At 50.5% G+C, this 15,873-nt stretch overlaps 4 protein-coding genes across 4 annotated transcripts; 2 read left to right on the top strand and 2 right to left on the bottom strand.

Moving 5' to 3' along the window:
• Positions 1-618: 618 nt before the first annotated feature.
• Positions 619-3,255, bottom strand: TRIVIDRAFT_80706 (uncharacterized protein; the record flags this gene model as incomplete). Its single annotated transcript, XM_014097595.1, has 2 exons — positions 619-1,354; positions 1,413-3,255. The coding sequence occupies 2 exons, from the start codon at positions 3,253-3,255 to the stop codon at positions 882-884; spliced, it is 2,316 nt and encodes a 771-aa protein (XP_013953070.1).
• A 680-nt stretch (positions 3,256-3,935) lies between these two features.
• TRIVIDRAFT_213831 (glycoside hydrolase family 76 protein) lies at positions 3,936-6,301 on the bottom strand (the record flags this gene model as incomplete). The annotated part of the gene is made up of 5 exons (XM_014097596.1): positions 3,936-4,613; positions 4,676-5,535; positions 5,607-5,959; positions 6,026-6,130; positions 6,196-6,301. 5 exons carry the CDS (start codon positions 6,299-6,301, stop codon positions 4,559-4,561), a joined length of 1,479 nt encoding a protein of 492 aa, XP_013953071.1.
• Positions 6,302-9,692: 3,391 nt separating this feature from the next.
• TRIVIDRAFT_43757 (uncharacterized protein) lies at positions 9,693-10,273 on the top strand (the record flags this gene model as incomplete). Its single annotated transcript, XM_014097597.1, has 2 exons — positions 9,693-9,779; positions 10,025-10,273. 2 exons carry the CDS (start codon positions 9,693-9,695, stop codon positions 10,271-10,273), a joined length of 336 nt encoding a protein of 111 aa, XP_013953072.1.
• Positions 10,274-11,518: 1,245 nt separating this feature from the next.
• Positions 11,519-13,258, top strand: TRIVIDRAFT_57695 (uncharacterized protein; the record flags this gene model as incomplete). Its single annotated transcript, XM_014097598.1, has 3 exons — positions 11,519-11,736; positions 11,807-11,889; positions 12,006-13,258. 3 exons carry the CDS (start codon positions 11,519-11,521, stop codon positions 13,256-13,258), a joined length of 1,554 nt encoding a protein of 517 aa, XP_013953073.1.
• Positions 13,259-15,873: the final 2,615 nt, after the last annotated feature.

Below are 15,873 nucleotides of genomic sequence, written 5' to 3' on the forward strand. Positions count from 1 at the left end.
ACCAGGCAGATTAGGCAGAGAGCGGTTCTCGCCTTTGTCTGGCCAATGGCTGTATGGCCGCCTCACACTGACGGTGTTACACCAATAACTGAGTCAGAAACACGGATTAATAAGAGCAGAAAGAAAGGAATGAAAGGAAGTGGTAAGCAGGTAATGAATATATGTGTCCAATATATGTGTCTTAATATACCGAACCCGCTGCAGTGAGCGTGGTGCAAAAGTCAGAGGCCAAGTGTGCGGTTGATCAGTATGTACAGGTTGACGCCGTGAATGTACAAATGCGATTTCCCAAGTCGCGACGCGTATTATCCAGAGCTCCGAGCTTATTAACGCTCTGGTTTAATTTTTCATCCATGCCACCGGCTGTTGAAGCGGTTCCCCACACGGATGTGGGTCGCCCGTCACTTTGGAAGGCATTCCGCTCTGATTCGACCTCTTCCATAATGAGGGGCAGCGTTCCATAATGGACCTCGAGCACATGGCATGTCAATCGCCACTCAAACTATCCCACTTGAGAGTTTTTCCTTCCAAGAATATATGACGAGTTGAATTTTACAAAACAGAGATAAAGTTCCTAATGCCCAAGGTGCAATCTTCTAGGGTAAGCCATCGTCCTCTCGAAGCATGCAATGTATGTATTAATATGGAAAGTAATTATCAATGAGCCGCTATATAAAAGTCCTCATAACGATACCAGATCGCGAGAACCTAAAGACATGCCATGAGGCGAAAAATTAATCGCAATGTTTCTCCTTATAAAAACCATATAACCCATGTATATCCATGTAGCTGAATAAATCGCACCACCCAAACGCCTCTATCAACAATACGCGTGCTTCAAAAACTCTTAAACGCTGTGAGGTGGTATTATCAGATGCAACTCAACTCGATCCATCGGTAATCTTATGCCAGACTTTGTCTATTTCTTTGGAAAGCCAGTCCCATATACCCTTCAGCCCACCGGAGGACTCATCATCGTTTTGGTCTCCCTTGTTGCCATCTTGGGGCTTCTCTGTAGGGGTCACTGCTGCCTCGCTTGAAGTAGTGTGCGGCTGCAGCAGAGATGTCGAGGTAGTTGATGATAGAGATGTCGAGGAGATTGACGACAGGGCGGTAGAAGAAGTGGTTGGCTCAGGGGGAACTGACGGACGCTGAATAGTCTGAGTCTTTACAACCTGCGAGGAGGTCGAAGTCGAAACAATCGTATAGGACGTAACTGGATCCACCGGTACCTGAGGCGCGTCTTCAGCCTCGTGGGTACCAATTGGTTTCAGAGGCAGCCGCAAAGTGCCATTGTTAGGCTTCGGCTTTAGGCCCAATGAGTCACACAGCAAGTTATAAACTTCAATATTCTCTGGAAACAAAGTATTAGCCAAGGTCACACAATCATTGTAAGGACAAGTGTCACTCACGAAATACATCAACTTGGCTATTCGCCGGGTGAGGAAACGCGGGACCTCTGGCGATGAAAATGGCTCTCATAAGCGGGTGTTCATGGTCATACCCGTGTAAGCCGCGGGGATGATACACGAGGTTCTCCTTCTTCGCCTTCTCAACGTCAAACTCTTCCTTGGTGACAATTGCCCAGCCGGTCTTGGGGACAATCCAGAGGGGAGCAATGCGGTCGTTTTGTGAAAAGTGATAACGCTCCGGCATGTTGACATCACGGAGGTAGACGTCAAAGTTGGGGTTCGACTTGGCCTTTTCTGCCAGGCCGTCGTACAGACCCTGCAGATCGTCGAGGTTCTTGGGTCGAAGCCCATATAGCGGCCAGCCATCAGTGTGCTCAATCTTGGAAGTGTCGACAAGATCCTCCAGCTGCAGCAGTCGAGTTGTATCCGTCGTGGCCATGCCGTGGTCTGATACCACAATGACGTTGACGATATGTGTCAGGTTCCTTGCGTCGAGCCCCTTGAAGAGCTGGTCCATCATAGTATCAACCTTTTGAATGCTAGATCGAATCTCCGTGCTGTTTGGTCCATACTTGTGACCATCGCTATCCACGTTGGGAACATACGCAGCAATGAGCTGTGGTCGCAAGCCTTTAGCCTCGACAGATCCGCTCTCTTTTCCGGGCAGGTCCAGCCAACCAAGAATCCGAGAAACCTTGTTGTCGAGATCCTCCTTGCCATTATACTTGTCGACAAAAGTAGGCTCCGCATGCAGAATATGTGCTTCGCTGCCAGGCCACATATGAATCGCACTTCGAACGCCCTGCTTTTCAGCCGTCACCCAAAACGGCTCTCCACCCCACCACTTGGGGTCCAAGCTCCGAGCAGGATCGGTATAGTGAAACTCGGCCTTCAGCTCGGGATCCCAAAATGTGTTGCCTACGATACCATGGGCTTCGGGGTATAGGCCGGTCGCGAGAGTATAGTGATTGGGGAAGGTGACGGAGGGGAACGACGGATGCATCCACTTGGGAGAGACGCCCTCCTTGACAAAGGCATTCAGCCTTGGTGTAAGTCCCCGCTGCAAAAAGTCGGCACGGAAGCCGTCGAGGCTTATGATGATTGTGGTTGGCCCAAACACAGCAGTGCCGTTGCTGGCGAGATGCATCTTGAAGCTGGACTTGCGACCCTTTGACAGCTTCCAGGAGGCCAGAACGAGGATTGAGAATCCGATGGCAATCAGCAAGTGTATGAACAGCCAGCGGCGCCAGCTCCGCCCACGCTGTGACTTTGCCTGAGCAAAGGCATTAAGGTTGCGACGATCGTACTCGTCGCTCTCGCTGCTGTCGCCGGTGGAACTGCCTTCCTTCATGCCGCCCTCCTCCATCTCGTACATGAGCTCGCCATCTTCGCCATGCTGAGCCTCCTCCAGGACCCTCTTCCTCTTAGTCTCCCTCCTCTCCCGCCTCTTCTGTTTCTGCCTCTCCGCCGATCTCTTCTCAGACACAATATTCTCGTTCGAGCTGCCCGCAGTCGACATGCTTCCCAGACTCGGCTTGCGCCCCAGGTTCCTAAAGGGATTCGGCAGCGCCAGAGCGGACCCACGGCGCACCAGCTCCTGCTTGCGCCTCGAGTCCGTCACCAGCTGGTCCAGCTCCTCCTCCTCCATCAAGACGATGCGGTCATGGGCCAGCAGCTCGCGGCTGTTTCTGGCGCGCTGCTGCAGCGCATCGTCCTCGCTGTCGGTATCTTGGTCTCGGCTGTTGATGGATGACGCGTCATCGTCGTATGCAATCGGGGACAGCAACGACGAGTTGTCGCGATCCCCTTTTGCAGTGCTGGTGTCGAGGAGATTGATCGACATGTTGTTGCGGCCTCAAAGAGCCCCTGAGGGTGCGGGAAATGCACTTTGAAGTCGTGCAATTCAAGATATTAAACAGACACGAGGTTCCCAGATCGGCCGAAATATCCACCGACCCACTTGGGTGTCAAGCCAGATTAGGAACAGTTTGTAATGATACGGTACTTCTCTCTAGGTACTTCCCTAACCGTCCAACTCCTACCTTATTACTGGTCGCCTTGATTGAGACTTGGTTGTAGAGCATCAGTTTTGGAGAGTTTATCTAAACCATTTTTTTATTTTCATGTCATTTCATTTGACAATCCCTTCTATAGCTTCAGCCCTATGTATAGATATTCGCAAGTACTCGTGTTGTATAGGTAGGCTGTGGGCGGGGAAATTGCCTTCATTGACGCCACCGATCATCTGCCACGGTAATTTCTGTAAGCATGCAAGAGTCAAAAAACAGGGGCCGTAACACGAATATGATCAAATACTACAAACAAAAAAGCAGTATAAAACAACATCATAAAGTAGTTTCATCACTATTCCTATATATGTATTATACAGATTTGTGTCATAATATTTGCCGTCCTCCATTTTTTATATCCGCTTGACAAGCTTGAGAATGCCCTCAACAGTATTGCCCAATACGGAATACATATGGCTGCATACGTCACTCTATCATCCAACGCGGTTTTCATACCCGACAGTATGGTCTCAGCATTGCTAGCACTAATTTCTCACAAGACCCCTCTCACTGTTGTGAAATTGTCCGTGTAATTCTAAACCCCCCTCGGCCTCTCTCTCTTCCTATGTGCATGTCACATCATGACTTCAAATACCGTGTAGTGTATGTCATTGAACACGGGCTCGTAATACATTCACCCAACATGTTAACCAAACCTAGACCAGTTTCGCCGCTGTTCCAAGATTATATCCCTTTAAAGACTCCAGATTCGCCGCGGGAAAAATGAGAGAGAGTTCCCCGGCTAAGATATGCATCACCCAAAAGAAGAAGAAAAAGAAAACGCCGTCCCGCTGTGCCCGTTGTAAAAAGGGCAACCAGCCCAAAACTATCAAACAGCCCAACGTTGTGGGCGCCTATCGGTGTCGCTGGTCTTCAGCAGATGCTCCGGTAGATGAGGACTCGGCCACTACAAGGCTATTCCTGACGGACGGATTATGAGGCCAACCTATAGGCATGTTCGACAGCCGTCGTTGACTCACTACACTGTGCCGCATTGAGTCTGTAGCTACCATTGCCGGCTCAGTCAGTGCGTTATTTGAGCTGCTCTCCGAATCACCGTTGTTGGCGACCGACTTTTCATTGATACGGACTCCCTTTTCCTTGTCGCTCCTCCTTCGACCGGCGGCAGCAGCTGCAGCCATTCCACCGCCCGCAGCAAGAGTGGCAATGGCTGCAGAGGCAGTCGAGTGGAACCCTTTGAGCTGAGCCACAGGCCCTTTGGTCGATGTCTCGTCCAGGAAAATGAAACCCATGGCCCCAACCACTGAAGCAACAACAATCACCGTGAGGATAGCGGCGCCAAACTTATCGGCTGCGGTGATGGGTTTGTAGTCTGGTCCTTTCGGCTGGTTTCGACCAATGTCATCACCGCCGCCGCCAGGATCTCCAACACTGGTGCCACCGCTGTCAGCAGTCACCGGAGCACTGCTATTCGCGATCAAGTTGGACATGGTAATCTCCAGGGCAGCCATCTGCTGGCCGACTCCAGTCGTATTGTCGTATTTGCCATCGTACCAGATGAGGCCACACATACGCTTATTATCGCCTCCCTGACATTGCTTCGCTGCGGCAACTGAAGATGCACGTAGGTATGGCATGATGACCTTGTACGTGTGAGGAGCCCATTTAATCATCATAGTTAGCCAGCGCGTCAAGTACGCCTTGAATGAATGCTCATCAACGTTGCAGGTATTGACCGATTCACAGGCAACCTCTGACATGATGTTGTTATTTGGCCCCGTGAAGAAGACTTTGCTGCCCTGAAGTAGATTGTCCAAGCGGTTTTTCCATGTCTGCGACTCCGTATAGTTGTACATGGCAGCGGCACCAAGAATCATGCCTCCGGCATTGTAGGAGAATTGGTAAGGAGTAAGAACGGTGCAGTTGGTCTCAATACCGGCACCGTCATAGACGTACCAGTTTGTGGTGTTGATGAGCTTCGTATTAATCATCCAGTCCCACGTCTTCTCAGCCCAGTCAGCGTAGCTCTGGTTGCCAGTATACAGGGCTAGTCTCGCGCCGAGAGCGAAGAAACACGCTTGCGAAATTGAGTTCTATGCACCGTTAGTCTCATCGCATGATCTGATGGTCATATATAGCTCCACAAAACGCAATCTCGACCTACCTTGTAGTCATAACCGTTGTTCCATGTGAAGATTTGCCAGCGTAGACCTCCTCCGCAGTGCTCAGTGTCCCACCGAGCGGCTTGAGTGTTGAAAACTGCTTGAGCGAGGGCCAGCCACTGTGGCTTGTCAGCGGGCGGATTCGGAAAGTTGTATTCGGCAGCCGACATGACGGAGAGGCCCCAGAAGCCTTGGTCGTCGTTTCCTTCGGTTCTGGTTTGATTTCTCGGCATATAGTCGTTGGTCTCGCCGACTTGAAAGAGGAGAGCTTGTGAGGTTATGTCGTTGTAGGTATCATCACCGGTGTAATACCAATAGTCGATAAGTGTTCCCATCATAGCACCGGCCTCCCACCCTGAGAGCAAGCATTAGTAATGAGCTGAGAAAATGTGTTTATAGCACGGCACAGCGAGATACATACAATAGTATGGATCGGGAAGAAGACCAGGCGTGTTGCCAGGCTGATTGCCGTTGTAAAATGACACCAAGTCCTCCGCCATTTGTTTTGATATCGACTTGACAGAGTCTGCAAGGCCCGAGTTAGCGGCTGCATTGATTCTAGAATCGGTTGAACCATTAGTATCCTCATACCGGCCGAGTCTGGGTTCAAGTTATAGGCGGTGGTGAGCTGGCCGGCCGCCAGCAGCAGCCCAACGGCCAGACGACCAAGCCGTGGCACTTTGCGCAATCGATCCATGATTTACGGCGGCGAAGTAATCTTCCAGAGACAATGGCTCAAATTTTGATACCGATAAAGGATCCCATGGGCCGGTGGTCGCGAGCAGGGTCCGTCGATCGAGGCTGTATCGTGGCCAGGGTGGAATGCAACCGGCTATAGCTTCAGATCCATCTATACGCCGCCTACAGAGCTTGGGCACCAACACAGCGACGGAGACTGGCGACAACGCAACACACGAGCACGACAAGCGAGTGACCTTGAGCGAGAGACGAGGGATGGGATATAAAGGGAAGAAGAAAAAAAGGAAGACTGGAAGAGACAGGCGGCACAGCTGTGGAGAAGGGAAACACGAGGTGAGCGGTGGACATACGAGTTACTGCATGTACTCTTTGTTCTCAACTGCTCTAGAAACGATCGGGCTGGGGAACTGACATCGGCTCCGGAAGCGCTTGCATCGCTGAATTGACGCTTGCCTGACGTACTTGGGCTGTACGAGCTGTCGGGCAAACAACATGCTCTACAAGCTACAAGCGAGCACAGGCGGTATTCCGGGGTACTCGGCCGCGCCATGGTCTATGAGCCGGTACCTTGGCGCTACCTGGCGGGAGGCCATGGCGATTGAGTCTGTTGAGCTGGAGCTGGAGAGCGCCACGGAAAACCTTGGTAGCACCACTTTGCTGCATCGAACTATCACAAAACGACTGGCCCTAGCTCGGTGCTGAGCCTGAACGGGAACCTGGCATGGTGGCCAGGGTCCAAATACGAGAGCTGCAAGCGGGCCAGCGATGACATCGGGACCCCCCGCTGGAGATCCAGGCGGGTTTTGCTGAGCGGCCGCATCAACTAATACTGTAGACTATTACGAGTACTTGCTGTGCTGCTGAAGCCAAGCTCACCGGAGAGAAAAAGACGCTGCAAGTATTGTTGTATTTGACCGCACTGGGAACAGCGAATGTGTTTGCTTGGCGGGTGGCTCGATGCGGAAGTGGCCAAAACGGGAGCATCGCGAAGGGCCGCCGCAAAGTTTCCTCCTTGGTCAAGGTGCTGACGGCCCCAATGGAAGAATAGAACGATTACCTGACGATTGTAAGCAGCAGTCGTCCAGTTACGGCACTCGTATAATCGTGGCTGGTCCCTGGGCGCGGTGGTTGGGCCGTTGTGGTGCTTCACTTCAGCCCGACATGGCAACCACTCCAGCTAGCACGAGCACTGTACTCGTAAGCTGCTGCTTGTTGGTGGAGGGAAAAAGGGAAAAAAAGGGCCAATGTAGCCTAGTCGTGGGTGGGATGGCAAGATGGGAAGAAAAGAGCGGGGGGATTGGGGATAAGACGGAGCACAGGCATCACCGCGTTGGATTTCTCAATGTCTCTCGTTGTCGAAGCCGAGTTTGTGCTCGTCATACCTGAGATGGCGATCGCTTATCGGCATCGATGTTCGATAGGGCGGGCCACCGTCGTTGTGTGTTCTGGCTCTACTTGTGCATGATCTGCACGGATGCGTAACCGACTATCAATAACTATCAATAAATAGTAAAACTCCAAGGAAGTGCTGTCTTGAAAAGCACACGAACTGAAGGGAATTGAATTTTTCCATCCAACCCCTCCTTTCACCAATCACGCTGGCGTCGGGCCTTTCCCCAACCACACAGGTCAGCAGCCGGATTCTTTCTTGGCACGCAAAAAGAGCCATAGCCAGACAAGGGAGGTGGGAGGCTAAGCAGGTCTGCTTAACGGAATACGAAGCAATACTACTATCACATTGATACTTTGTACGAGTACATCAATCAATTCAGTCTACGACTTGGGACTGCTGCGTGTCGTCGTCACTCACCGTTCTGATAATGACGACGGGAGAATGGATGGCCCTGAAGCCAACAAGGGAGGGGGGGTTCTCTCCCTGGCCCTGTGGATGTTTAGAATTTATGCCTATAAATACAGTGCCTTTAGTCACGATTCAAGCACCTGGAGGAGTCCACCAAAAGTCTCCAGCTGGAAGTGGCTATGGTTAGTGCTTGGAATTGAAGCGGCTTTTAGCCGACACTTAGCAACGCTTGAGCAACCAAGCAACGAATATTGCGCGGTACGGTACATACTTTACGCATTAAGTTTACAACCTCACTCAGGTACTTGACTGCAAGGTACTAGGTATGTAGCAAACCAACAATCTCTCATACCAGGTACATCAGATGGACGAGGCTTCGTAATGCACTGTACGGATTGGATGCGGCCGGAGCCGTTTGCGTCGCTGAACACGGCCGCCGTCCGCCAGTGACTCCCGCACAAGTACTGCTGCTCCGTCCATTACTTTGGACGGCTTACACTGCTGCTTTATTTAGCTGCACAATGTAAGAGAGAGGCGAGCGAGAGAGATCGAGACTGTTTTCGATTGCCAGGCTAGCCGCTCGTTGTCTAACAGGAATGCATCAAGTCGCGCTTTCGTCTATTCTCGATGAAACCGGCCTGCGACAATGGTCGTGGTTCAGCTTCGGGCCAACTGTGTCCAACTGTGTCACGGTCTGTGCCTCGGCCTTGTACTCGTAGCATGTACCACCGCAATCGACAGCATCTGCACGTCGTTCTCCAGACGATCCAAGCTCTTCTACAGAGTACGTGCTGCAGAATCCGTTTCCTCTTCCAACTCCCATCGTCGCCTCTTGGCTCAGCATCACTCGATGACGCCGCTAGCCCGCTGAACCGGTTTCTGACCGAGGCGGCAGCAATCACGTGTGCGAGTGAGAAGACGTTGAGGAGCCACATTCTTTGGCGAGGCAGTGTGGCGGGGCAAAGTAGCGGTACAGGCGATAACCATGTACCGCTCCGTACCTCTCGTCTGAACCTGTCCCGGAGCCTCAGGATGGCGATGCCGGTGGCTTCTCCGGCCTTCCTATGGCATTACAAATCGCTGGGAAAGTGACAAACGTGCGTAATAGAAGGGAGGCTTGGATGCAATGTCTATAGATTCACATGAAGATACGGGCTTACGCCTATTGCCCAGGTAATAATCGAACGGGATCTGCTGCTATTAGGCACTTCCCAGGCAGGCGTTACGCAGCAGTGAGCCGCCGTAATGCGCCAGAGACTGGACGGGCGGTACCTGTGCAGTACCTGCTATCTACCTGTAACCCGTGAGGCTGGGGGTCTTGGTTCCGTAGACTCCGCGCTGTCGTCAGCCGGGGGCAACGCCTCCAACAGGTATGCTCCCTAGTCGAGGGGGCTATTCTGCGGACCAAACGTAAACTTGTCTTCCTCAAATTCCCTGCCCGCCATTACGAATCGTCGTCTCTTCAAGCCACTCCAACAACAAACCACCTTCAACGTTGTCGCCCGAATCCGCTTCACAGCTGCGATCGCTTTCTCGCCTGCATTTTCCTCGTCCGAGCTTGCTGTATTGAATACCCTGTCCTCTCAAAATGGCCGACGCTCCGTATGATCCTTACGTTCCCAAGAACGGCGCCGAAGCAGCTGGCGGCGTATCGCGCACGCAGGCGCTTCAAGGTGTAAGTTATGCGAAGATTAGACCTATGATTTGCTTGAGATGAGATCCCGTTTGCTTTGATATCTGGGAGACTGCATACTGCAGAGTTAAAAACTGCTTGGCAAACAATTATGCGCTTATTGATTGGCCTCACCGCTGAGCGATAAACGAAATCGAGACTGCGGCCTGGTTTTTATTGGGGGATTTTCTTAGAGAGAGAGAGATAAAATCAGTGACAGGTAAAGCTAACTTTTTCGTTCTAACTAGGAAATCGATGCAACCGTCCAAGTAATGCGAAAGAATATCGAGAATGTGGCTCAGCGTGGCGACCGCCTGGATGTCCTGCAAGATAAGACGGATAACCTGGCAGAGTCCGCACAAGGTTTCCGTCGTGGTGCCAACCGAGTTCGCAAGGCAATGTGGTGGAAAGACATGAAGATGCGAGTCTGCATCGTTGTTGGAATTATCCTCCTCTTGGTTGTCATCATTGTTCCATCAGGTAAGTTGTCAATATGAGCAAACGCTGCAGCAGATTTCTGACTGTGAATTATAGTTGTTGCCACCCGTTAAATGTTCAATTTCCTTATTTGAGTACCCATGATTTACGAGGTCTTTGATGAGCACCAGACCATACTGTTCTGGACGACTACGGGCTAAGCCTCGTTATAACTGAAAGATTATGAATTGCTATTGGATGAGGGTTCTGTGTCATGATGGAGTTTGTTCAGACTTACTTCGGACTATTTTAACGGGAGATGTAGCCTTGGGACGCTCTCAGGCTGGTTTATGTATATGTTTTGCAGGCTAGGCGTTCACCCCGACCAATTGAGATAATGTGCGCTCTCTACCGGTCCTAAAAAACGAGTATTATTCAAACTATCTCTGATTTGTATCCTGTTTCCAGATATATTGAATGCCTGTTATATTTTGAAATATGATATGTTTTTGGAGGAAGAATAGATTATTACAGGCCCCCAGGAATCCTCAGTCTTCATAAGGTTATCTGTATTTTGCGTAACGATAGTGTTTTATTAGGTAGTTATTACGGAGTACTAGTACTTTGTATATAAATCTACTAGGTATACATACTCCGTATTTAGCAGAATTAATAAAACGGGATGTATTTACTTTAATTTGTTATATGGTCTATGCGTTGAGGATTTGAGGACCAACATCGAGGACGTGCGTCTGTAGCTATTAAGTACCTAAGACTGACTTGCTGAACGAGCTGGTCGCACACTCTCTATAGATGAATTCATTCTTTTACTGTCATCTTATGCTATCGCCTACCGAGGTTCAAAAGAGCCAGTGAGATTCGGCCCAAACTCAAGGTACATATGCTTTTGAGGCAGAATTGAGATTGATGTGTTTAGCGGGAACCGCCACATCAAAATGTGGCATTTGACAAATTTGACGTTATTGGTAAATTGCACAGTCTCCTGCAACCATTTTTAATTGTAGCGTATCAGGTCTCTCGCCACCACTAGACAACAATCCGCCTATGCAAGCAAGCAACACATTCATGTGCGGCCAACAGCTGAGCACCATGTCTGATTGGGGCAGATTCACCGCCTGCCCGTATGTGGTGAGCGGTTTCGGGGCGATTTTTTTCTGCCCCTCCCCCCACAGCGGCTGGCACAGCTCCTAGACTAAACTGGGTGACTCTTATCTGATCTATTCCCTGCGCATCCTCATTTCTGCTCTTTTGGCCATTGCTTTTTCGCCCTTGCCCAGTCAATTGGACCAGATACCTCGAGAAATATGCTTTCCGCAACCTCTGTGGCCTTGCGGGCCGGAGCTCGACGAGGTGCGCCCCGTGTTGCGGCTCTCGCATCTGCTTCGAACGTTGTCCGATGCCAGAGTCTAGTCGGTAGCAGGGGCCTGTCAGCGACGAGGACTCTAGCCTCTCCTCCCACGAAGGACCGAACTCGAGAGATTGTTGCTCAGACCTTGAGCAGCATTGGTAGCAAGCGAGAGGGGTATGTTTATTTCCTTGTCCTTGTTTCCGGTTCACTCTGAAGCTGCAATTGCGCTAACTAGGACTCGAAGCGCACAGTATCACCAGCTCTTCACTTCGGTCTCGTCTAAGAAATTTGCCGTCATCAAAGTGGGAGGTGCTATTCTGACTGTAGGTTTTATCATCTACCTTGGTGATGGTTTTTTCAGAGGCATGCGTATGCATGCGTAACTGGGGATGAATTGGAATTGTGGGCTGTATGCTGACGAATTGAAGGATTACCTTGACGAGCTTTCTCGATCACCCTACACGAACTGTCACTTTACCCTGTGATTGTGCATGGTGCTGGCCCTCAGCTGAACCGTCTCCTAGAAGAGGCTGGCGTCGAGCCTCAATTCGAAGAGGGCATCCGTGTCACCGACGCCAAGACACTGGGTGTGGCCCGCAAGCTCTTCCTCGAAGAGAACCTAAGGCTGGTGGACAGGCTCGATCAGCTGGGTGTTGCCACCAGGTCCATCAACGGTGTCTTCATGGCTGACTACCTGGACAAAGAAAAATGGCAGTACGTCGGAAAGATTACAAAGGTTAACAAGGAGGCCATTGAGAAGTCGATTGAGGCCGGATACATTCCCGTTCTTACTTCCATGGCTGAGACTGAAAATGGCCAAATCCTTAATGTCAATGCAGACGTTGCTGCAGCCGAACTCGCCCGCGCACTGGAGCCTTTGAAGGTTGTGTATCTGTCCGAGAAGGGCGGCTTGTTCGACGGCGAGGGAGAGAAGATCTCACACATTAACCTGGACGAGGAGTTTGATCACCTCATGGCACAGCCTTGGTGCCGATATGGTACGCGCCTCAAGATTAAGGAAATCAAGGAACTCCTCGATACCCTCCCCAGGACCTCCAGCGTTGCCATCATTCACCCCAGCGATCTTCAAAAAGAACTATTCACGGACTCCGGCGCCGGTACCTTAATCCGACGAGGAGATAAGGTTCAAAAGGCATCCTCCGTGTCAGAATTTCAGGATTTGGATAAGATCAAAGCAAGCTTAATTCGAGACCGAGAGGGTCTTGATGCTGAGGCAACTGTTGACCGTTTTGTCGACTTTCTTAAGGAGAACCCCTTTACTGCCTACTATGATGATGCACTGCAGTGCGTTGCGATTGTCATCCCTGCCGGCAAAGACCGACCAATGGCTACACTTGCTACTTTGGCCATCACCAAGTCTGGCTGGCTGACCAACGTGGCCGAGAACGTTTTCACCGCTATCAAGAAGGACTACCCTAGCCTTGTCTGGACTGTCAGTGAGAATGATGAGAACTTGACCTGGTTCTTTGAGAAGGCCGACGGCAGCTTCAACCACAATGGCAGCGTCTTGTTCTATTATGGTTGCGATCTTCGATCTGATGCCCTGGCTCCGGTCTATGACGACTTCATCTCGCATGGACGGGCTATGCTGGGTGATTCCAACCTTGAGGCTCGACTACGCCGTGCAGCTCAGGCAGCCAGCCAGGCGCTGAAGGCCTCTCAGCCTCGGGCCTAATCAGCATGAACCTCGCCCTAGGATACGCAGAGTTCGAAGGTATCCCTGAAATGTAAATGTAGCGGAACGGAAGGCGGGGAGGATTGCAATATTGCTTTACGGAGTTCAATGGGTTTTGGGGTATGTGTCTGAGTATAAGGGGGAAGGGGCCAGAAGCATAGCGGCCAGTTTACAAATGGTGTATTCACGCGTATATTCTGTCTATTTGCTTCAATGCCATGGTTGTGCCCTTCCTGTGACACGTCTTCTGTGCGTGCTTGATCTAGTACTGTTCTGATATTTGTGATTTTGCGCCAGAGATTAAAGGGCAAATCAAGTCTCCGCGTGGGACTTGGTCTAATTACTGAGCTTATTCTTTTGGGAACGCTAGACGCTCTTAATGTTGGCACCCTGTGAAGCATAAGATGCGTATTAACAGTGTCGCAAGTGTGACGGTTTGCAAGGCTACCACAATATTTTGTTTTCTCTCTCTTATTATCTCCCCCTTCGTATTACGCGTTATGTTCTGTTAATTGAACTCATTTAGACACATGCATGGTCGATGGATTTCTAGGCGGATGTTGGTGCTACGCATTGCAGGCCACCATCAAATCATATTGCCAGGACCCCTGTCTGTCCATCCGCCAGCCCCAGCGCGAGGCGGCTACGCGCATCTGCGACCAACAGGCAGAAGGATCAGTTCGCCAGAGCGCGAGGAAAATGTCGAGTTGAGGAGAGCGGGCGCGTTACGATTCTACCTTTACTACTTATTGAGATATGCCGGCCGGAGACTTCAATGTCGTCTTGTTTGTGGCTCGTTTGATATTTGCTACCTACGACGTGGATGGTCTCACACGTTGAGGAGCTGGATCGTGGAACCTCTGAGCTATGCATGAGCGGAATCGCCACTGTTCACTGAGTTCCCTGTGAGAAGTAAATCACCGCCTCGCCGGAATGAAGTACGGCTTACACACGATTTACGGCGATTCGGAGGTAGATGGCGATACTCGCGTAGCGGAGCCGGAAATCGAGTGAGTAATACTGATACAATAAGCTTAGGCTTAAATGAAGTCTCATTCTCATTTCTTGCAGTGTAGTAGCTGTTCATGGCCTCAACTTCAAGGCCAACCCAAATCATGCATGGGCTACATGGCGTTCACAGGGATCGATATGGATTCGGGATTTTCTCCCCCAGAGGCTCGGAAGGCCATGCCGGGTCATGTTGTTTGCCTACAATTCCAGTCCTGCCAGAGCGTCAGATTCAAAGCTTCTGGATGAGCATGCACGGATGCTGTTGGAATGCCTGGAGGATAAGAGAAAGGTACAAGATCTGCACGACAAACAAATGAGACCAACCATATCCATGGTCTAACACGTCACAGGATACACCGCACAGGCCGATTATCTTTCTTTGTCATAGCATGGGCGGCATCGTAGTGAAATCCGTAAGTGCATGTCGCTGATCAATGCTGTTGGGCGGAGATGACGTTGGCTTGTGCATGACTTACACTTACACGAATCTTACAAAAGGCAATTGTTGAAGGCAAACTCAATCCAGCTTATAGCAACATTGTCACGTCCACCAGGCTTCTAGTCTTCTTTGCGACGCCTCACCTTGGCGGTAACTACAGTGAAATCGGAGATATTGCTGCCAAGATTGTCAGAACTGGCCTAAGAGCTCCTAGCAACGACTTGTTAGACGGTCTGAAGTCGGGGTCTCGTGACGTGATAAGACGCTTTGAACAATCTCGCCACTTGCCAGACGCCTGTCTCGTTATAAGCTTTTATGAAACGCAGAGTTACGGCAGGCTAGGACTGGTTCGTCATACACAAATATTAAATGCTTGCGTCGTCCTTTGAGCTAACGCGGTCTTTACTCTTCCGTCTGTCATGTTAGATTGTTGAAAAGGAATCTGCAGTCCTGAACCTCCCAGAGGATCAAGAGAAACAGGTGGCTCGCCCAGCTGATCATAGCAAAGTCTGCAAATTTCCAACCGCAGAGGCCTGCGAACCTGTTATGGGGCTGATTACGGCAGAGTTTGATAGAGCATTGGACATGAAGAGAGCTCTTGAGCCGGGTCGTACGTGGGGAAGAGCTCCTTTTACAAATGACTGTGCTGCATGCTAACCGGTGCATAGCTGAAAATGTCCATTTCATTGTCTCGCAGAGAGAGAATGATTTGTTCACAGGCCGCGATGAAATAGTAAACAGGATTATTAGCAGCATAATTTTGGTTGAAGACGACAATTCAATCCATCAGCCGCGATTTGTCCTTACGGGAATTGGCGGTCAAGGCAAGAGCGAAATCTGCCGGAAAGTGGTAGCCCAAGTCCGAAATTTGTATGATGTTTCCATCTCTCTTTATTAGTTCTATTTATTTGTGCATCTAACATCAGCTTGATAGGTTTTGGGGCATCTTCTGGGTAGATGTCAGCAGCAGATCTGTGGCTGCTGTCGGTTTCAAGAGGATTGCTCAAGCGCTGGGAAAATCCGATGTCACAGAAGTCGAAGACGTGACGCTTCTTTTGGCAAACATTGAAGTGAAACACAACTGGCTCCTAGTCTTGGATAACGCTGATAACCCAGAGATCGATTATCAGGAGTATATCCCTTCTGGAGATCGGGGCAAGGTGCT

Source organism: Trichoderma virens (assembly GCF_000170995.1).
Source record: "Trichoderma virens Gv29-8 chromosome Unknown TRIVIscaffold_85, whole genome shotgun sequence".
NCBI classification, from domain to species: domain Eukaryota; kingdom Fungi; phylum Ascomycota; class Sordariomycetes; order Hypocreales; family Hypocreaceae; genus Trichoderma; species Trichoderma virens.